Consider the following 23,912-nt stretch of genomic DNA (forward strand, 5'->3'; position numbering starts at 1 on the left):
TATCTTATTTTGCTCGTGACATAATCATGACACGGTCATAATTATAAATAGAAAAAAATTGATAAAATCTTGATATATAAAAGCTAAAATACATTTAAAAAAAATATTAATTATTTGTTTCTAAATTATTATTTGTTTCCAACGAAATTAAATATTTTCTTTACGAAAATAGAATTTATTGGCAGGATAAGAGAGAAAAAAAGAGATACGTGCTTTAGTTTTTTAAAAAATTTAAAAACATTTTTTTTTTTTTTTTTTTTTTTAACGATTAAGTTACTTTACTTCTTTGTAGATTTATTATGCAATTTTTATCGTCGATACGACCGACTTTGATCGGTCAGTAGAACCAGCCAAACACTCCATGCGCAAGTCTAGTGGACTGTTTACACTATCCTCTACCAGATGTCCCTGAAGATTATTATCGTATGGATCGCAAAGAGGGTAGTTACCCCCCGTATGACCCAAGGAGAATCCGTCTCTAATTTTCACAGACAGTGAAAGGCATCGTGGCCGCCCCAACCGCACGTAGCAGATTTTCTCGTTGCACGAATGCGTGGCCAGGGGGTTAAAGCAGGAGGTGTGTACACCCATACACACACACATACACATACGAATTCGCGCATCGCGTTTTTCATCCCTCAGTCGTCGCCTTATCATATACGTTATAACCTGTGATAAAGTGCCTCGAACGGATTTCACTCATACCTTATAAGCTCGAACGTAAGTTGCGAAGGGTTGCATTCGTTGACTGGTGCACCATCATTCGTAGAATGTATTTAGTGCATGTTTAGATTAGCGGTTGATACCGCGACTAATAGTGATAATAATGCTACTTGCGATTGTAATCAATCTGGATCACAAGCTATCATATCTTTTTATATCTACGCAATATTTTCTCACGAAGATGTTCGAAGATTTCGCCTATAAATATTAAAATACATTCACGTGCAATTTTTTCTTATAGGAGTTTTTAAAATAATGATATGCTTCCTCGTACATTTTAAGAAACAAAGAAATTTGTGAAAGTATTTGATGTAATTATATCCAGTTATTTTTAAAATAGCGAAGAAAAACAAAACGCTCTTTATATGAAAATTATATTCTTCAAAAGATTGTTATCAATTTACGACAGTTCGTTCTCTCTGTTTAGAGAACACATTGTTAATCTATATGTCATAATTGTCTGCCAAAACCGCTAAAAGTCATCGTATCAAAAGAAATAAAATTATATGCATTTAATATTTATTTACACCACTTATGTAAATTTTATTATTATTTATTAAATCATTATAATAAATTAAATTGAGTTCAAATATGAAGATTGAACTTTAAGGATTTTACAGAGAATTGAACACGAGGGCCCGGATTGTATCGATCGAAAATGCCATGAGAAAATATATCGACAACAATGCGTCTGACTTACGTAATCTCCCTGACGTCAATCTAACGCGAATCTTAAGAAGGGATTGAACGGATCAGTTACGTCAAAAATTAATAAATCTAATACATTTCGTGATTTATGAATTTGACATTGCGCACAAAGCACTTTTAGCTTTTTAAAATATAAAATTATAATAATCAATTTGTGAGTAAAAGTAAAGAGACTAGTCTTGTCGAATATAATTTAATCTCAAAATTGTAAATACTATCTTATATTGAATTAACTTTTTATAGTCACTGTACTATGAAAATTTTATAATAACCGCACAAAAATCCATAAAAATAAAATTTTCAATTCTACAGGATTTTTACTTTAACTTATATTTTAATTATTAATTTTATATTTTAAAAAGCTAAAAGTGCTTCGTGTGTGCGCGCAATGTCAAATTCATAAACATCGAAATGTATTAAATTTATTAACTTTTGATTGAACTCATCCGTCCAGAGTTCCTTTAAGAAACTTCAAACATAAAAATCTGTTACGCGAAATCTATTTCTAAATTTAAGCTGTTGAATTGCTAGATAGATACTTAGTAGCAACAGACAACTTTTAATCGCTGACATTTAAAATTTCGAGAGATTCTAATCAAGGTAAAATTTATTTTGCGAGAGATTAGAGACTTAGAATTTAGATTTTGTGTTGAACAAAAGATAAGCTTCCTGAGAGCGAGAGATCGATTTCTCATTTACTCATCTATTTTATAAAATAAAAAAATATCAGAGATTCGATTTATTGTACATGTGCGACATGATTAAGCTTCATAAATAATTTGTAGAGTCTCTTCTCTTTTATGGAAAAATATAAATTATATATTTATAAAATAAATAATAATTATACAAAAGGTATTTGAATTCAATCGATACGCTCGTGTACTACTGGTGTAGATAAAATTTTATTTTTATTTTTTGATATATATACTTTATTGATTTTGTTTTATCTGATCTGTCAGGTCGTCAATCAGTGAAGCTCCTCTGACTCTAATTTTAGCGGTTAAATTCTTTCCCATCGTTTGAAGCGAAACTTCCTCGCGACTTTTCCGAAGATTAACCACCAGATTATATAAATATCTTAGAGGTCAGAACTTCTGCTCTTCCGTCTCAAAATACTTATGTAACGCGGAAAATCTCGAGCTCTCGTAAAGATAAATGTTGACACCTCCATAAAAGTATAAATTTAAACCTACACAAATTTACTACACGCTTATTATCTTATGCGAATGATATAACTGAAGTCGTTAAAAATATTGATTTTTTCTCGGTGAACAAAACAACAATAATAGAAAACTGAAACTAATGAACTTGTATTATGACAATTGTCTATACATGTAAAACACTATACAATATATGATATGATATATATATATATATATATGTATATATATGTATCTAATTTAAATAAAAATAACTGCTATAAAAATTTTTCAAAATGTATTAAACTTTAAAATTCTTATAAAAATTAATCACAGATTTCAAAATATAAAGTGAGTTAATAAGTATATATAATATTCTATTACACCTTCGCATAAAAAGCATGAATGTTACCTCGTTATTATTATCGTGCTTTAATGTACCATGTGCACCGATCGCATGAATTTTCGCATCATCTGTGTCACCAACACATAAAACATATTGTCATGCACACATATTGAATTAATTAGTTTATTCATATTTTTATTATGAACGCATATTAATATATCATTTTTTATGTTAAAAATTTTATATCAAGGAGAGAATATATATATATATATTTATATATACACACATATATATATTAATATATTATAGTATATTAACATTTTTATATTATGTTATGTGTTAAAAGAGTATTATATTTTTTATGAAGATTTTTTTTTAAATTTAAGAATATGATCAATTAATCTCCAAGCAATCCTGATAAAAAGATCAATTACTGCGTATTGTTCAAACAGATTTAACCTGTTTAAGACTTTGTTTGTATTGTATAACACTTTAAATCGCACGAAATTAATCGACGCTATGATGATTCTCCTCCGGATTTTCGAATTTATTCGCGGATCCACGATGCAAAAGTACGCAGCGCGGGACCGACTTACGGTGGCTAAATCATCGCTCGCGTGCATTTACAAGAAGCCGTTTTATAACTAGCCATATATATCACGTGACGAGCTGCTATATGTTGCTATATGCCGAATGCATACACCACAGTGGAAATTGAAGTAGTGCGGGACAGTCGCTAGACATCCTCGGTCGCTGACGCAGTAACTGCCAACTACTGGGTAGTTGCCTCCTCGGAGAGAGAATCGGTTTTATGGTACATCCATCGAGAGTTGCCGTCGCATTTACGGATGCATTTAATCCGGTAAGTCGAGGTTCCAACGCGCGTACCAGAAAGAAGAATGAAATTTACGTCCGAAACAAACGGCGAATATGGACCGCTGGATCCTTGTGTTAAAGCTGATGCTTTTACAACATCGAAACATATCATCATACGTGATCCATTTTTCCAACCCTAATTATGTATTTGTTAAGCATAACTATACTTTCAAGTATCAATGGTCCCTATTATCATTGACAATGTATCTAACGATTGGCTATTATATCACCAATGATGACAGATTCTTTTTCAGTGACGATTAAACGCTCGCAAAAAGCCATTAAGCTAATTGATCCTAGATATTTTCTATATACAATTACAAAATTTATTTGGTTTATTAAATTGCATTGCATGAATTATAGAATCTTGTAAATATTGTCACTATGATATCCTCTTCGTGAAATACTCCACAACTATATTGATAATGCTAAGAATATGATATACTTGATGCATATATTTGTATTGATATTTATATAGATTCGCTCAGAATATTTATGGATTTAATCATGTCATTCGATGCAATGCATTGCATGTATTAGCTTTTTCATATATTAATTTATGCAAAATATTTTTGTTTCAATATAAAATTGTATAAGATATCAAAATGCCAAGGTCTAAGAACTTTCAAAATCTATAAAAAAAAAAAAAAAAAAAAAAACTATATTAATTCCTCTTAGCACACTCTCGGTAATACTAATAAGTAAAAACTTTTCCTAAAAAGGTAATTAAAAAAAAAAAAATAATAATTTTTCCCGCATAAAGAAATAGTTGTCTGCAGAAATGAAAATATATCTCGATTTATGAGATTGATCTATTTGACTCTGACAGTTTATCGCAATTATGATGCGACAAGCGTTTTCATGGAAATGTCGCGTGAATTAACTATATAATTGAATCGCATTAGTAACAACGATAAGAACAATTGCCAAATACCTTTGAAAGCTGTTACACCTGTCATAATGATTCAGAGAGCAAATTTGTCCCAAAGCTCTTTAATTAAACAAATTTTTACGTTACAAACGATTAAATGACCGTTATTAAGATCAATGAAGGAACTGTAACGTAATAGCCTAGCATTCAACTGCTTATTCGATTCAATTGATATTGCGTTAGGATTCATCAATGACAGTGACAAATTTTTCAATCGTGTGACAAAAAAAACTTTGTCATTGTTTGAGCCATTATATTAGCTTTTACACCATGTACGGTTTGTTTATTTTAACAAAAATAATTTTAATATTAAATTAAAATCAAAATTAAATTCTTTCATAATTAAATGTTATTTCAAAATTTGATTTTTTTTTTCTTAATTGATTAATTTTAACATATTTTAACTTATCGTCAAGAAAAAGATATTATAATGTTAATAAAATCCGTTAAATTGTATTAATATTGATATTAATAAATCTCTGTAAAAAATAACGAAATAAAATTAATAAATTATTTTAATTACGATTGATTTACTCTCTCGCGAACGATCTTTACGAGCGAACAACTTTAACAATTAATCTAATCATTTACGTATAAAAATATGCATATTTCTTAATTTCTTTTCTATTCACTTTACATCGGATAAATTTAACAATGCGCGTCAGCGCAGAGCTCGATAAATTGAACGATTAAATAGATGGAAGAGTACTGACTGCAATACTCTCGATATAGTTACATAGAACCGTATCCTAATATGTATTATTTGAAGTTAAGCTATTATTTTGTGAATGTCACACATGCATTTCATCTCGTCAAGATTTATTTTCAAATATTTTAATATTTTCCTTCAATTCATTTTTTTGTACTTGTTTTGAAAAATATAACAAAAAATGTGTATCGTGTAACTTATCCTTTTATTTAAAGGCTACTTATAACGGAAAATGCCGAATGTTATATTATGATCGTTTATATATTGATCGACTTTGCTATATGATTTGTTATATGTATATTATATATATATATATATTGTAGTATAAAAGCGATGTGTTTATTATTACCTTTAAATCTTACAATTTATGTTTGACTTAAAATCGCTACGCAGCCTATATATTTCACACAAACATATTCGAAAGTATTTTTGCAAAAAGGTCTAAACAATGAGAATTGCGTATTTACTTATGAAAGTATAACGACACGTAAATACGATGTGAAAGAATTCGTAAATATATTCTCTTCTTTAATTATAGCGTTGCAGGTTTCGTTTATATCCGCGTCACTGTTTCTCACGCTTCTGAAATACCTGTCAAGATAATTCCCGTTGGCAAAGAGGTCCCTTCCGATGGTCTCTCTAAAATTAGTACATTGGGCATATTCCAGCTACATTGTCCCAAGCATGAGGCTACATAACTCGTCAGGTCCCCCCGATGCGCGTCGAGGAAGTAAGAATTAGGAGGATTGATTACAATACTTAAACCCTACTTTTCTCCCCTCTACCCCCGCTTCTACGTATTCAATGGGCGCTTAAACGAATATTCGTTCACGCTAACAAATTAGATAATGTATACGTTTTGTTTGATCGCGATTAATTATTAACGTAATATTTGCGTGTGATGTTTTAATGTGTGTTGAGATATATCTGTATTTTAAAATGTGTGTTTGACTACCGGAATAATCACTAGAACTAATGTAAGTTGCATTATATTGTCTTAGAAATTTCGTTTGGTTTCTATTGTAGGCATAAACCGCGAACGGAGGAAGTTACAACCTATGTCAACGATTGCTGAAAGTTGATTAGGACTGCAAAAGGTGAGTCTTATTATAATTTCACAGAATTATCAAAATATATGTAACTAAATTTCAAATAAATTTCAAAGTAAAAAATAATAAATTTGATGATATTCGATTAAAAATGTAACAGACGATGACAAATATTGGTAAAAAATCATATGGAATAATAAGATATAAGATATAAATAAGATATAAATCTATAGAAATGATCAAAAACATTAACAATACGCACAAATATACTCTTCATTAATTTTATATACATATAAAATTGATAAGGTATACATCTCAGTAAAAATCGCATTTACTTAAATTTTGTTCAAATGACATTCATTATTGTAAGTACAACATTCAACAGCGTAATTTGTCTTAACGTGAGCATACCACGCTGTCTTGAAACAATCTGTGCCAATTAGATAATAATTTCCTTTTTCCCAGATATTTATATCACGACCATGACCTTAGAACGGAAACGTAAAGTTTCTCGTAAAATTAGATACTTGCGTCCTTACATTATTGAGTTATCTGCTACTTTGTATAGTTTAATTAATTATCAAATTTTATTAATTATTAAATTTAATTTTAAATAATTAAATACACGCATGCATATTTATACATTAAAATTCTCTCTCTTTCTCTCTCTATTCTATACAATAATCTTTAATAAGAATCTTTAATAATCTTTAATAAAAATTTTTAATAATTAATTTAGACACATATATCTATTTTTAAATATCTAAAAATATATATTGTTATATACGCTGCTAAAAACGGGTGTGTAGCTCTTTTACGAGAATAGACTTTGTCCTCGCGGTGCGAGATCAATCGTTTGGTTCAACAATGCGAAACAGTCAAAGGCGTAAATAGCGAAGTGCGAGGATACCGAGTGCAACCTTCAGTAAATTAACCTCAAGTTGTATTTGACCTCAATGCAATAATTAAGAGCAATCAATTCGCGAAGAATGCGTTAAACCCGCGTGCATCAGATTCACAATTGACATTTTTGCTTTATTCCATTGCTCCACATTTGCCAATTGATTAAAAGTTTAATGTACCAGACTGTCCAGTTGACGATTATCACATCTTTGCGTGTCTTAATCCGTGTAATAACTAACAATAAGTACGATGTATCGATCGTAATTTTTATACTATTTTACGTATAATTGTGTTTTTTTTTTGTTTTGTTTTTTTCATGTATCTCTAATAAAATATCAGAATCGTGTAAACCAATAAACGCACGCCAGCGAAATATAACTAACATTTCACTTATCATATATATTAATTGATGAAAAGTAAATTAAATATGTTGCATCACATGTAATCGTAATGTGTAAGTTGCTCAATTTAAAATTATTTTGTATATATATAAAATACGCTGCTAGATATATATTTTGATAGCTTAATTTTTAACTACAGATAAAGTGTAAGCTGAGAAAGACATTTATTAAAAATTAATGTTTGTTCCATATAGACTTTGAAATGCGGAAACATAATCATTATATTTCAAAGCTAGCGGAAAAATCACATGTTTGTGTTTGTTATTATAAGAGAACAAAGCGAAGGACTTATAAGACATAGACTTATGGTGTCACAATCCGTTACAGTGTTTCTCGTATCTTCTATTTTGTATATTATTTTAACTTAAATTTATATATCTGTCACTATCTCGTAATAATTACACAAAATTAATAAGATTGCTTATATACTTATACAACGAGAATATACAATATTAATAGATTAATTGAATAAGAATGGATTTAGAATCTTCGAAAAATGCTTTTCCAGCGCCGGCGGAACAATTGCATGAGGAACTTTGTATGAAAATGCAGAAAATGCAGGAAGAAAATATACGTCTGGAGTTAATCTCCCATGAGAATTCTCATAGGTAGGATTCGATTAAATAAATAATATTGAATATATATCCGGAAATTTAGATTTTTATAATTAAGTTTTTTTTTTATTTTAATTAGAGAAAATCTTTTTAACTTGAAGAAGATGGAAATTTTGATCTCTCTCAACATCTTTTCTGTTATTATATGAAAATTCGATATTATTTATTATGTATTATTCGATATTCGATATTATGTGAAATTTCGATATTATGTGAAAATTTATACTTTATAGAGAGGACAAGGATATTATTACAACTAATGTCGCGTCATCTCCGAACGCTGAAGACAATACCGAGACCGCAGCACCACCAAATTCTCCAGATATCACAGATACGGAAAATTATGACCCTCATCAGTATCGGAACGTACCAAATCCGACTTCGTGAGTGCAAATTATAATTAATCATTTACGTTTAAAGATAATATTATATTTAAAAAGCATAATATAATACATTGTCTCTTGTGATAAAATTCGATATGATTTCCGTCGCTCATCTTTTTTTTTTTTTTTACGGATCTTTATTGTGTCTGTTTATAAATTAAGATACGAGATCAAAATATAATTAAGATGTAAGAGACATCACTCGCAGTCGAATAATCGAAATATGAGCGTTGAATAAGAGCATTCTCTCTCTTTTAACGCATCCTCTGAAAATTTAATCGAGAAAAAAAAAATATTTAAAATTTATTTAAAAAAATGTGTAATATATATCGGAACATCTTCTGTAACGGCTTTTGTTTCATAACACGAGAATATTCTTTCAGAAATTTCGAAACCTTGGTTCACTTGCTAAAAGGAAGTCTTGGCACGGGAATTTTAGCGATGCCGAACGCATTTTGCAATAGCGGCTACCTAGTCGGCATTATAGCTACGATAATCATAGGAGTGTTGTGCACCTACTGCTTGCATATACTCATAAGGGCGCAGTACAAATTGTGTAAACGGTTAAGAGTTCCTATATTGAGCTATCCAGACAGTATGAAGCACGCCCTTGAGCAAGGTCCTCAATTCATGAGATGGTTCGCGCCGTATGCACCGTAAGTACCTCCTGCTTAATCTACAACAAGTCGACACAACGTGGTACCAAGTAGATGAAATAGTCGTACGCGATCATATCTTATCTTTTTATTCAAACAATTTCTCAATAAAGAATAATAAATAATCAAATAGTATGTACACTATTTATCACAATGTATTGAGCAGATGAAATAAATAATATTTCTTTCAACATGATTATAAGTAATTTACATAAAATAGTTATAAATAATTATGATTATAATTATATAATATAGTAATCATTCAAATTGAACGATTCGACTTATATTATTATGCCTGTGTTTCAACAAATGTTGTTTCAGCAAAAAAATGCATTATTATCGATTAGAAATATTAACGATGCATTTATTGTATATACGTATTTTATTTTTAAAATATTGTATATTAAATGCGTTGTTCTATCACTGCGTTCACAGGCAACAACACAGGCACATAAAAGTTAAAAAAAAAAAAAAAATGATCAATTGCGAAGAAAAGAAAGAAAACTGTTAACAATTAACAATTAATTTTAATCAGTTTTATACTAGAAAAAGACATACAGCTATAAATTGTAATAAGAATAATCTTAAAAGAGTGCTATTATTTCCAGAGGATTCATAGACGGGTTTATGATAACATATCAATTGGGAATTTGCTGTGTTTATATTGTATTTGTAGCAACAAATATAAAACAGGTAAATCAATAAAAGAATTGCAATAAGAAAAGACGGGGGTGTAACAGAATCATTGTCGGACAGACGCTGTAGCAGGGCATTCAATTGTAATTTTTTTTTAATGAACGCAGGTGACAGACTACTACTGGGAACCATTGTCGATTTCGACCCATATGTTCATTTTATTGATTCCGCTGATATTGATCAATTACATAAGAAATCTAAAGTTATTGGCGCCGTTTTCCACGTTAGCGAATCTTATTACCCTCATTGGCCTCGGTATGATTCTATCGTATATGTTTGGCGATCTACCGTCGATGAACGAAAGGGAGATGTTTGGTACAATAAGAAATTTTTCCCTCTATTTTGGAACAACCTTATTTGCGTTAGAAGCCGTCGGTGTGGTAAGTGCCTAGAGAAAGATATATATTTTTCTTAAACAATGTTGTCAATCTCATCGAAGAAATAGAAATTTTTTTTATATATATATTTTTTTATGTACATTACGAGAGAGACCGAATTTGACATATGGAGTGATGTACAAATTGCCATAAATGTTATTACATGCAATTGTTTATAATCGTTGTGTGTCCCGAGATATTTTTAAAATTTAATTTGTTTTAAGAATGTTTTGCTTGTACAATAGTGGCAAAAAATTATCAAACTTTAAAAGAAACACATTTCTTACATTTATACTGTTTGAATAATAAAAAATAAAATTTAAAAAAAAAATAAAATAAAATTTAAAATAAATAAAAAATAAATATAAAATTTAAAATAGAATTTACAATATATTACTGTCTATATTTTGAGATACTTTCTATAAGAAACAAACAATGAAAAAATTCAATTTATCGATGTATCGCCATTACTCCGTTATATTATTCAAAAGAGATAATGTATATTGTTGTTGCGTAGATTATAGCTCTGGAAAACAACATGAAGACGCCGCAATCTTTCGGCGGCTATTGCGGTGTGCTCAACATAGGTATGACTGTGATCGTTATTTTGTACATAATCATTGGATTTTTTGGCTATATCAAGTTTGGATCTGATACCAAGGGAAGTGTCACTTTTAATCTACCAAAGGAAGAGATGTAAGCGAAACGAAACAATCGTAATATCAATAAGATGACAGAGATATTTTTATTCTTGTAGTGTCGTAAAGTATCCTTTTGATTCTATTTGCTAAAATTCTCCCGTACGAGAAAATATATTTATTTGATATAAATATAAAAACTTCTCCAATCTATATATTAAATATATCTAATTTGATGGACAAATTATTTTTTATTATATTATAAAAGAATTATATTTCTCATATATGTATATATTTTTTTTTTGTATTTTCTGTTTGCAGTATGGCTCAAAGTATTAAGATCATGTTTGCGATTGCCATATTCATAACGTATGCCTTACAAGCTTACGTGCCCGTTGAAATTATGTGGAATACCTATCTGGATCATCGAATACAGAATCGCAAAATTTTATGGGAGTACGTTTGTCGAACCGCCATTACCTTGGCGACATGTAAGTAGCAAATCTCTCTTTGGTCAACGAATAAAATATTTTGTAAATTAATAAAAAAAAAAAAAAAAAAAAAATACTGATAAATTTCCGTGAGAGAGAAAATTTTTTCAATATATGACATTGCAAATATATTAATATATAGTATTTAAATAATGAAAAAAGCAAACACGTATCGAACATCGCATTCAAGATGGACGATTTGAGGATTTTCCAATAACATCCTTTCTTCAACTTTAGAGCATATCTCTATTATTTCAGTCATCTTGGCGATTGCTATACCGAGACTCGGCCTATTCATTTCCCTCTTCGGTGCGCTCTGTCTATCCGCCCTTGGCATCGCCTTCCCGGCAATTATCGAGATATGCGTGCTATGGCCGGAGAAGGATTTCGGTCTTTTCAAAGCCATGCTAATCAAGAACATGCTCCTGATCGTGTTCGGATTGCTGGGTCTCGTAGCTGGAACTTACGTCAGCATCGTGGACATAGTGAAATCTTTCCAGTGAATGGCATCAAGTACACCCGTGAAATTTGCCAAGATACAGGAACGTAATAAGCCGCGAGATGCGGCTTACGACTTGAACGATCGGAGATGATCGTGGACGATGATCAAACGTACGACAAGCAAACGAGATGTGCTTCTAAGCTCCATCACCGCCATAAGTTTACTTAGACTTTATAGTAAATGAAAGAAGATAGACGCGCGTTATATAGTTGATAGCGATCGATGAAATCTCGCGACCGATCCAATCGGATGGTTCTGATCTGTGATGAAAATTCTTCTAAGCATCAACGATGTAATCTTTGCCGCGCGTCTCGTTGTAGAAAATTTTTATCACCCATTTTATAGAGCTGCATTTTTGTATACCTTCGACTGGATCGTATACAGTATAAATATATATGTATCTATTTACATATATATATATATATATATATATTTGCTGTATATATGAACGGTTAATAATATATATGTCGTTATGAACATACGAATGTATATCGAGCGGGTGAATTGACAACTTTCTATTGACGATTATTCAAGACATGTTCGCTTAAACTTCTCATTTCGGTACTTACGAGTACTTAGAAACACAAATACGGCTGGCATATCTTTTGTATTTTTTTTTTTTTTCAATGTCGCAACATAAAGTCAACATTGTAATCTAAATTCTAACGTATATTAGAAATTCGTAGATAAATATATTTTGTGCTTGAATTTATACTGATTAGGAATACATAAGGAATACAAAGCGGAGAGAGAAATTATAAACTTGTATCATTGATATTTGACAAGGAGAATAGAACAAGTATTTAATTTAAATGAGATACTTTTTATTTCTCTTGCGAAAAAAATAGTTATTATTAAATATATACAAAGCATAAAATTTTCTTTATTAATAATATAATTATTGTGATTATATTATTGCGACATCCTTATCATGAGAAGTATCTCAATATTACGTTGTCGATAAGAAATTTTATTCTAATCTCGTAAAATTTTTTTATATTGTAACATTATACAGTTTTATCAAGATTTTATCCTGTTTTATCATCGAGTTTTAAATCTTTCGAATCTTAAATTTTATGAAAAAAAAAAAAAAAGATTTTGTTAAAGAAAATTTTAGCTACAAGAATTGCGTCATGTTATTAAAGACATTGTTTCGACAAAACAGTGTTCAAACAATTGAAAATGAAAGTAATATACATAAAAAATCATATCATATATTTATATATGCGTATACGTTTTATTTTCTATCGTCGAAAATGCTCTCTAGAAATGCACGCCGCAGAATAAACGTAAATATATTTCTAAAAATTGTAAAACGAACAAGCAAAAGAGCAAATCTATCTATGTATAAAATTTTAAAATTATATTTATAATACGAATCATAAAGAAAAGACTTTATAATTTTTTATGAAAATCTACATATATATAAATCTCTTCAAAGAAAATATAATCAGAAAATTAGGTAATATAATTGAAAGTTTCTATAAAATATAATGTAAAACGTGAATATATTCCATTACGTCATTAACTTAATTTTTTATTACGTTTTACTTTCTCTACGTAATTTTATTCGATAAATAATCGCGCAATTGTTTTGACAATATCTTTTTACAAATATGCAACACATTTGAGATATGTATATGTTTTTGTTTAACGGAATAAAACATATTATATTTTTACTTGTTTATATATTTTGTTCGGCATTGTAGAAATACTGTTTAATATGTTAATCAACATAATCTTAGGCCGAAAAAATATCACTATATTGTGAAAACGTAAAGCATTTCTCAGGTTGCGAAAGCAATATCATAACTCAAAAGTATATTCCGAAAATCACAAGGTATTATTGTTGACTATTAATAATTATTTCTAATGTTTTACATTGTTGACAAGGAATAATTGTCGAATTATTCCTATCTAAGCAAATTTTAAATTAGTCTTATAAGCGATGAGAAATATAAAGTCCTGTTACCAGGAATATTTATAATAAAAATTGTGCCGAGATATATGTTGTAAAATAATAATGGCTAATTGTTAACTTTTATTCGCGCCGCGAGTTAATGCGTTATTATCGACAATTATATTGCCTCGCTCCGATAGTTGTTATATTAGAATAATAGCGTAATACCAAACAGAACGAGTGAAAATCTTTGCGAACAGCCTATTATTAGAAGCAGAACAAGTAGATGCGATAATGACTATTGTACCGATAGTTGCGATGCAATTTGTAGATTAGTAACGATCTCACGGAACAAATATAATGTACATCAAACATTTAAATATACCGTTTTATACATGAGAAATAGAATGCAGTTTTTATAGTATAATTTTTTACAATATATGTTTTTAGATATTTTTAGAGAAAGTATATTTTTTTATAGTACAATTTTTAAAAATTTTTCAATCATACATTAATAGTCGATAATCATTTGACATAAATTCGAAATCTTGTAGATTTGCTGATACAGTCTAATTCTCCTATATTCATTTTTATCTTATTTTGTTGCTCAGAAAGTACTTGAAAGAGATGATGTGAAAAAAAAGTATAATATTTCCATCTAAGCAATATTTTCTTTCCTACACACTGATCAACGGCGAAATTATGTTTCGATTTTTATGTTTGGAAAGGAGAAGAATCTCAGAGCGTCAGAATTTATGGTTTTTATAAATGAAAACATAGAAGCATACATCGTATACAATAAATGCTATATTATATATGTATAGTATGCCTTTCTCATACCTGTGTATTTTCTTAAATATATTTTCGTGCGGTTATATACGGAATGTACGGCTATCTCTTTCATCGCGCGTATCTTATAACACACCTTTGCGAATCGTGGGGAAAACTGTGAAAAATATATTAATTTGATTAATTAATTAAGATGGATATAATAAGGTTTAAACGCGTTAATATTATAAATAAATCAAATAAATAAATCTACAATAAATAATAGAAATACAATAAATATAATAAATAAAAAATTGCGTCTTCATGAGAGTATATGGTTTTCATCGGCACAGTTATTACCAGTTTCACATTGTGGCTACTATATATAATTATTATATATAATAACTAATGACGTAGTAAACTTTTATCCTAGTTAGTTTGTTAAACAAAGATCTTAAACTATTTTCTTCGATAATAAATATACGTAGATGTGCCAGTTGTTTAAAAATTAATATAGCATTTATTTTGATCATCCTTCTTGTTTTTTTCTTCTTAATCCATTTTCGACCACGAGAGGGAAAAAATATTTTATCACGATAATTCTTCTGCAATCGAGATTATTAAGAACGCGTGAAAATTTTTTGAAAAAGGAACGTCGCACTAATCCAACGTCGACGGGGTTTTTGTTGTCCCTTTCCGCGCAATACGAAATAGGACGAAGGAGGAAGGAGTTCCGTAATAATATTCTTTGTACTATATTTATGAATATCTATTTATTACACACAGAGGAATAAATACAGATTTTCATTTTTCAATGAAGAAAAGCAAACATTTCGAAGAGAACATTTTGACGTTGCGTCAACGCACACATCACGAAATCTTTAAAGAAATTTAGAAATATTTTGCATATAGCGTAGAAAAATAAGTTATACATGATGTTGACCAGACAACAAGTCGCGTAGGGAAAGAAAAATATCTATTCTTATCTCGCCGCGATCATTTCGAAAAAGGAAGAAAATGCAATATCGATTCCTTCGTTGACGCAACAAAGCCGATTGATAGGACACGCGATGGAAGGATACCGAAAAGGATGGGGACGGTGAGGAGGGACGAAATAAGCGACGCGAGATCGAGGAAAGAAAAATTTGGATTACGCGTGATCACCACTGAAGTAACTACTCTGCATCATGAACAGTTTGTCAATGGGATTGTGAATGGCCGCGTGCAGGCTTTGTGACAGCGACGGAGTATCGTGCGATGATGAGCTGTGATGGGAATGCGAGGCGCCCTGATGACTGCCATCCGCGCCGCCGCCGTCGTTCTCGCCGATGTCGAAGCCGCCGTCCGTCCCGTCCAGGGACAAATCGCTGCTGCAGAAGCTCTCCCCCGAGTGCCCTGGATACGCGTCTGGAAGGGACAAGACGTGGTTAATTCTTTTTTTGCGAAATTTCGCCCGATTCGCGGAAGATGTCGAATGGAATGTTCGTTCGTATATCGATGGGAAAATTTCTATTTTTATGCACACAGAATATAATATATTTTCGCGATAATTAAAACCCTTTTTATAATTTTTCTTCAAAAATATCTATTTTCAAATTAATATTAACTGAATTTCAATAGATAATATATTACCAATGACTTTTTTTTATATTCACTTTTAAGAAGAAAAGACGAAAGGATATTTGCATATATGCAAATATGGTATATATAAAAGACAAATTTTTTTCGAAATAGTTTTGCACGCTCTGAGAATTCCAGCAAATATTGAAATAGAAAAGTGAGATAAGCTTTCTTTTTTCATATATATTGTATATATCTAATGGTAAAATATCAAGTGAGATAGAGTAATATGATCGCAGTTAGTTGTAAAAAATGCTAAAAATTCAGATCCGAAATATTCAGAAAAATATCATTACTCTGTGCTCTATAGAAGCTAAATAAATATTTGCTTCAAACCTGCGGGGGTGCGTCACGCGTGCAGGATGTTTTGGAGGGGGGGGGGGAGGAAAAAAAAATTGTATAGCGGAGCTTCTATCTTTGATATGAAAAAAAGTGGTTGGAGTAAACACAGATTTTGTTCTCTCAAAAACTTTTTATGAAAGTGTTCTTGAAATTTTTATATGTGTGTGAGCTGCAGTTGTTACAACATTTTAATATTCAACGCTAAAAATTGCATTTAAATCTCTGAATCTTTCAATATATGTATGTGTGTGTGTGAGTAATATAAAAAAAAAAAAAAAAACCCTTAAAATACGAAGAATCGATTAGATTTGTATTAAAGAAAAAATACATGTTGCATTTTTTCTCTTACATCATGGTTTTCCGACAACGTGATTAATCGTCTATTCTCTTATCTTTCAAATATCAGAACTCTTTAACGTAAGGAGTTGCTAAAATAAAATTTACCGATTTTACTAAAATTTTGTCAAAAAGCCTAGAGCATTATTTGCGTATTCCGAAATATATACTTTGCATAAACGCTTGTCGGGACGCAAAATCGTTACGCACATACCGTTTCTCCGTGACATTATGAGCGCAAATGAGTTTTCTACGGTGAGTAAAGACTTACCGTCGGGCGAGTACGGGTTATTGGGGTTGAGCGGTTGGGTGGCTGAGGGGAAGCTAGAAGATTCCCCATCGCGCATGTTCAGGGCGTTCAAGTAATGACCTGCGAACGAGATTAGACAATTGACATTGAACTCACTCGTTTACCAATGCCCCATTAACCAGTCTTCGCGAATTCGCGAATCTCCCGACGAGATCGCGTTGCTCTCTTACAATTCTACGCTAATTCCGCATTATTTTATTTTATTTTATTTTATTTTATTTTTTTAATACTCGGTAAATAATAAATAATAAAAAAATAAAATAGATCGTTAAAATTAAAATCGATATTGATGATTTTAAAAATAAATAGAATCAATGATAGCCGAAATTTCGTATTTCAGGACTGATGAGGAATTTCAGGAATCTAGAATCGGTCGTGTTGAAAATATATCTGAATTTTTCACGAAATTCTCCCGAAGCGAGACAATGTGAAGAGGTGACTTACTGTGATCGCTGTGTGGACTTTCCGTTCTTCGCTCCTCTTTCGGTTCTTTATCGGATCCCGGCTCGGTTTTGGCCTTCCTCTGAAGCTTCTTCATCTTCGCACGCTGATTCTGAAACCACACTTGGACCACGCGCACGCTGAGGCCGGTATCCTTGGCGAGGGCCTCCCGTACCTTCCTGCAGGGTTTCGGGGACACCTCGAAAGACGCTTTGAATTGACGTCTTTGTGCCGACGTGAGTATCGTCCGCGGCCGTTTTGGACCTCGACGACCGTCCCGTGGTCGATTCTCATCCAATAAATCGTCATCTGACAATATATATGATGCATTTTTTATACTTATAAATCATTCATGTATAAAAAAATCTCAATATATTCTCTTTTATTGGTTTTATGAAAATCCTAATAAAGTTTTTCAAATAGATATAGGAGGAATTTGAAATTATATAGTTACAAGAGATTATTTGTGTTGTAACACCTTTCACTTTTTAATATCAATACTCTAATAAAAATTATATATATAATAATATATATAAGTAAATAAATAAAATATCACGTGCTATGAATAACATCATTTAGTGTTTATTATACGTTAATAATTTTGTTTTTTTATTTCATAAGGAGAAAAAAGGCCGAAAAGTTGTCAGACCCTTGCATAACTCCTTGCAAAATATTTAATGTGTGTGTGTGTGTGTGTGTATGTGTGTGGCACGAAACTATCAGAAAATAATAGAAAGAAGCGAGTAAGTGACAATTTAGTCTTATATCTTGAATCTGTGTGTTTCGAATAACGTAATGCCGGCACGACGAATCGATCGTCCGGTGCAAGCGGTTCGAAATCGAACAGTAGATACGGATGGCTTTGATCAGACGGCAATCCGACAAAGCACACAGGCCACGCCTATCGTGCAACATATGTACCGCGGCGCGGCAACATGTCGGCCGCGAACAAACGCACCGACCATACATGCGGATTTCACCGTCCGCACGAAATATTTCAACAACTCCGGGAATTCCATTGTTAAAAATTTTGCTTCGCTTTGCAGGAAATGAGCGAAATTGTCGATCAAATCGAGATGCGCGATCGTCGTTAAATCGTCGACATTTATTATTAAACGCACGCGATGAACCCTTAAAAACGCAGATTGGAATTATTTGGAACTTTTCGTGTAATATGAAAAATTTTTTTCAGCGGTTTTTTTTTTTATCGCTTTGTGGGGGGAGGGAATTCTCCTCGTGCATTTGTTTAAAAAACTTTCATTAGAATTATTTTCAATGCATTGTTGCGTAATTTGAACGTACGTTGTTATTTCTGCGATTTCTCGTATATTTTCATATTTCATACGCGTCATATGTATATAAGGGAGAAAAGGGATATACATATATATGTATATAATAAACGGCTCACAAACTGCTCTTTCATCATTTTTTATCGTCACCAATAACACATGAAATATTTCAAAACGCGTGCCATAAACTTATATCGAGATATACCGCAATCGATGAACGCTTTATATATATATATATATATATATATATATATATATATATATATATATATATATCAAGATATTTAATATTTCCATGGGATACTTTGACTCTACGAAAGATTGGCGAATTCAACAATGTCTATTTTACGACGCCGCGAATATCACGCAATCGCTTTCGATCATTCACGCTTGATTTAAATGTAATTACCTTGAAAAGGGGAACAGCCCTGTTTCGAAATTCCTGTAGATTTTTACTTTGGATGTCTTTAGATTGTAGTACAACCTGCGAACAATGCAACAAGGTATGTACAATGCGTTTTTCAACGGCGTCATTTTATTTGATTCATTCGATCGTATTTTCAAGCATTCCGCGCATTTATTATCAATGATTCGTGAAATTACTCTTCGCAGTTAAAATTCGTCAATCTCGCCAATCTCAATTTTCGAATTATTAAAAATCTGCTGTGGAAAACGATGCGATAATCGATACTCGTTTAACGATTAAGACGATATAAAAGATAGTTGAGCAGTTTGTTATACGGAAAAAAATATATGAAACAAATGATAGATCCTTTCGCTTTATTTTCTGCACAAGTAAATTATATCGTGGTACTTATTTACTTAACTAACAATAAGTTTTTCGCAGGGTTTCATTCAATTTCCAGAAATGATAATGCTTCTACTATTGGCGACACATCAGTATGATAGATACAGAAATTGTAGCTCACATAGAAATGGATACACATCGTAAAGTCATCTCATGCAAGGATAATACACATATTTTTATTCATGCTACTTCTCGTATATTTTATCTTGTGCAAGGAAAACAATTATTATGTTCGTGCATATGTAACACACACATTAAGCCCTTTCAATTTCTTTCAATTATATAAAACAAGTAACAGACACTATCTTTTTATCGTATTATTCGATATAAGTGTATAAATATTAAAAAACAAAATGATGCAAAAAAATGATTAGAATTCACTTGATTTAATCATTATTAAACTTTATTCGTCATTATTTTGAAAAAAGATTCTATCATGATTTCTAATTTTATTTCTTGTTCTTGGAAATTCACAGAGAAAATATGTATAGAAAAAAAGTCTTTAGTACAGAATCAGAGTATGACGATAGTGAGATCAAGGGAGAGGGTCGCTTTATTTCGCGTCGACAAGAAAAAAACACACAGGGCAGGAGGATCGAGGAACAAGATTTGACAAACGAGCCTTATGCGCACACGCATACACGCATACACGCATACATATATACAGTATGGGACACTCACCTTGCGGGCTATTTAAAAACAATTCGTGCTCAAAGTCCCGTCTGCAGATCGGCTGACCCTGTCTGAGGATATAGTGGGCGCCCCTCGGCAACGGCTGGCCGCACATGCAACACGCGAAGCACTCCACGTGGAACACCAGGCCGGACACCGGCCGCATCACCAGATCCGAGCAGCTGATCTTCTCCATGCAACGCGCGCACTTCACCCCGAAGATCCTCTCGTAATCGGAACGGCAGTAGAGCTTGAGGTCGCGTATGAAGCACGAATGCGACAGCATCGCGCCACATGCCGTACACGAGAGACACTCCTCGTGGTAATTCCTCTCGGCCACCCTCATCACGTACTTGTCGGCGATGGTGCGGCCGCAGCCGGCACAAATCGTCTCCAGAAGACCGGATTCCGTCTTTACGGAAACGGACGGCTCTGCGGGACAAACGTGCAAATATTATGCGATACGATCGGTCATTATTGGAATTGAAATTTTGTTTCTATTTTCAACTTCAATTTTCTCATGATTCGACAGAGAATTTTGAAAGGATTTTGAATTTATATAGAAATTTCTTAGCTTTTATCTTGTACCTCAAATAAACAATAAATGAACAATTTAAAAGAGATGAAGTTTCTGGCAAAACTTGAATAGTTTCAGAAAAAAATGATTTGACTGTTTAGTTTAAAGTATTAAAGTAGATGTTGGATTAAAAAACAGACATCGAAAATAGGAAACAAAATTTGTCTCGAGGATTGAAACGTTTTGCATCGTTTATATCGTGATTTGTGACTTGAAAGCAAATGGAGAGAAATGTTTAGATGTGGATATTATATCTCTCTATTTTTACAAGGCAGTCAATACGAAATACAGCATTACCTCGTTTTTCGCAAGCGATTTTTCGCTTCGCTTTACGATTCATTTCTAAATGACCGATCAAATAAAAAGCTAATTTATATAATATAATAATCGAGTATCGCCTGGGAAATGTTAAAAGATGATATGCATTTAAATACATAAACATAATCGTCTCTTTATTTTCAAGCTGCAGAATAATGGTCGTAAAATGTCTCAATTCCAAGATATATAGCTAAAATATTATTATTAATTATTTTTACTCTAAATTGAAGCTCTTACTGAAATCTTTTTATTACACAGAGGAAACTGTTTTTGATAAAATGTCTTACATCTCAGTTGTCAATAAATGTGATCAGCTTTTATGTTTTATTTTATTTTATTCATAGAAAAAAAGAAAAGAAAAGTATAAAAATATAAATTATATATATATATATATATATATATATATATATATATATAAAATGGCAGAAAATATCTATGGTAGTTTCCCTTTACCTGCGTTATTATTGTCAGGCCGGAAGGGAATAGGTGGAACCGTCGGCAAGGGCTGGCCGGGTTCACCTTGACGATTGAAAGAACCAGGCGCCGGAGGATAGAATTCCAACATGGTGTCTATTTATTACAACCTTGAGCGCGGAAAAAATCTTCAAGCTGCTAGAAACTCGCTTTAAAAATCCTCGTTAAGAGTTTTTCTTCGGACGATACTAAACACTTGGGAATCACACGTCAATAAGAATTCTTGAGATGACAATGTCGATAAATGAAATTTGCTCAAAATGCCTTCGTCATTTTCTTTTTCTTATCGTAGGCATCTAGTTTTGTTCTAGGCAAACAATTTCTTTTCAAATTTCAACGGAATCTCAAATTCTTTAACAATAGCTTCACTATCGTTTTTATTTCGCCGATCGTCGAGCTGTCCTATTAGTAGATTCAATTTTTCTCATAAAATTCACACACTATCAAGAGCGATGACGCATCTCGCGTTAGATATACGTATACAGTAATACAACTTCCGACACTTTTCAATAAATTAGTCCAGGTCGAAAACTATAAATTAGTCCACGTCACTTACGCGCTGGTACCAATCGATCTCGTTTAATTGGACCTTGAACGTTCGTCACTTCAGCCGAGGAACGACGGAGCTTCGAGGTTCGGTACGTTGAGCTGTCACCGGTTCTTCGATACGGACAGCGCCGTATGTTATCCGAGTCTCATGACAAGACACCGAGGATGCCGTGCACGGATGTAAGACGGCAATTTTCTCGAACGATCTCCTCGGGGCACGAGATGTCACGGCTGCACCGCATTCCGGATATAATGAAAACGGTGAAGACTGATCCTCGACGGTTTCCGGGAGCCTTTTTTCTCTCTCCACACCTTCCTTTTATCCACCCGTCTGATATCCGCACCGGACGCGCTCTGTACGCGATAGTTTCGTACGTGTCATCCGCGTAAGCTCCGTCGCTTTTTTGATCGGGATCCACCGACTCGCCGACAGCGAGAGAATCCCATCCCTCTCCCCCGACTCCTTTCTTCATCACCCCGGTATAACGCGACTTCTCCTACCCCGCCCGTGTCTCGTCCCCGTCATTGGAGATAGATGAGGCATCGATGCGAGAGTGAAGAGGGCGGGTTCATCCCCCGCGCTCTTAGCCGCTCGCAAAACTCACGATGGAGGCTACCGGATTGGCGTCGGTGGGAACCGCCCTTGCCCGAGGGTTACTAGTGGGGGCGAAACGACCACCGAGGGTGCTCAACCAGCGGCGATGTACGAACGGGGATCAATATCCGACCTCAACCATTGCCGGAAGATTCAGTGACGTATCTCGGCAAACCAGGCGGACATCGATCTTAGACGCCATCGGGATCCTTGTTCCTTTCCTCTTCTTTTTTTTTTTTTTTTAAGTGATCGCGTGCAAAATAGATTAAATCCAGTCGGAATTTGGGACGAGTTTGTAGAACGTGATGGAAAAAATACATTAAAAATACAGAGCCGAATTAATTTTGTATAGCATGCGAGGCAGAGGTACTAATTTTTGATACTGTAAAAGTTATCGTCTACAAGTTTACAAGAATAATATAATATCTAATATTATTTAATAATGTATATAAATTATCTTTATTAAAACAATGTTAATTTTTTTTTTTTTTACACGATAGTACAACTTCTCTCACTTTAAAAGATTAATAAAAATCCATCTTGTATAATTATTTTTAAACGTATAAAAAACAAGATAAAACCGAGGTAATTTCAAGACTTGATTTTTAGATAATTTGTGTAATATAATGTTTCTCCAATGAGACAAAAGATCGATATAGCCCCATCATTTTAATAATTTTTATTACTTTACTTTTTTTTTATTTACTATTTCATTTTTAATTTTCCATATATTTTATAATAATTATTAACACGTGACATAAAAGTCTATCG

The 23,912-nt window shown here is 32.2% G+C and overlaps 2 protein-coding genes across 5 annotated transcripts; one reads left to right on the top strand and one right to left on the bottom strand.

The window, feature by feature from the left end:
* Positions 1-313: 313 nt before the first annotated feature.
* Positions 314-15,233, top strand: LOC138935100 (proton-coupled amino acid transporter-like protein CG1139). 4 transcript variants are annotated; one of them, XM_070299484.1, is made up of 10 exons: positions 314-577; positions 6,459-6,529; positions 8,294-8,393; positions 8,633-8,782; positions 9,166-9,438; positions 10,047-10,131; positions 10,242-10,514; positions 11,029-11,207; positions 11,471-11,640; positions 11,899-15,233. In XM_070299484.1, exons 3-10 carry the CDS (start codon positions 8,326-8,328, stop codon positions 12,141-12,143), a joined length of 1,443 nt encoding a protein of 480 aa, XP_070155585.1. In that variant the 5' UTR covers positions 314-577; positions 6,459-6,529; positions 8,294-8,325; the 3' UTR covers positions 12,144-15,233. The 4 variants fall into 4 exon arrangements, with proteins under 4 accessions (XP_070155585.1, XP_070155594.1, XP_070155575.1 ...); XM_070299493.1 differs by lacking the exon at positions 314-577 and adding an exon at positions 604-720; XM_070299474.1 differs by lacking the exon at positions 314-577 and adding an exon at positions 3,349-3,778.
* A 520-nt stretch (positions 15,234-15,753) lies between these two features.
* Lmx1a (LIM homeobox transcription factor 1 alpha) lies at positions 15,754-22,963 on the bottom strand. The gene is made up of 5 exons (XM_070299603.1): positions 21,977-22,963; positions 20,638-21,060; positions 17,863-18,168; positions 17,380-17,478; positions 15,754-16,217 (listed from the first exon to the last, which is right to left on the bottom strand). The coding sequence occupies exons 1-5, from the start codon at positions 22,086-22,088 to the stop codon at positions 15,961-15,963; spliced, it is 1,197 nt and encodes a 398-aa protein (XP_070155704.1). The 5' UTR covers positions 22,089-22,963; the 3' UTR covers positions 15,754-15,960.
* Positions 22,964-23,912: the final 949 nt, after the last annotated feature.

The sequence above is a fragment of the Polyergus mexicanus genome, unplaced genomic scaffold (genome assembly GCF_030449975.1).
Source record: "Polyergus mexicanus isolate NDT 795.1 unplaced genomic scaffold, iyPolMexi1.0 SCAF_1, whole genome shotgun sequence".
Classification (NCBI taxonomy): domain Eukaryota; kingdom Metazoa; phylum Arthropoda; class Insecta; order Hymenoptera; family Formicidae; genus Polyergus; species Polyergus mexicanus.

Bases quoted from the DNA above. Each gene is read 5' to 3' on its own strand.
- LOC138935100 (XM_070299484.1), top strand. From the start codon at position 8,326: ATGAAAATGCAGAAAATGCAGGAAGAAAATATACGTCTGGAGTTAATC. The intron at 11,208-11,470 runs GTAAGCGAAACG...TTCTGTTTGCAG, and splicing joins AATCTACCAAAGGAAGAGAT to TATGGCTCAAAGTATTAAGA. The intron at 11,641-11,898 runs GTAAGTAGCAAA...CTATTATTTCAG, and splicing joins CGCCATTACCTTGGCGACAT to TCATCTTGGCGATTGCTATA.
- Lmx1a (XM_070299603.1), bottom strand. From the start codon at position 22,088: ATGTTGGAATTCTATCCTCCGGCGCCTGGTTCTTTCAATCGTCAAGGT. The intron at 18,169-20,637 runs GTGAGTGTCCCA...ATATATTGTCAG, and splicing joins GTTTTTAAATAGCCCGCAAG to ATGACGATTTATTGGATGAG. The intron at 16,218-17,379 runs GTAAGTCTTTAC...TGTCCCTTCCAG, and splicing joins TAACCCGTACTCGCCCGACG to ACGCGTATCCAGGGCACTCG.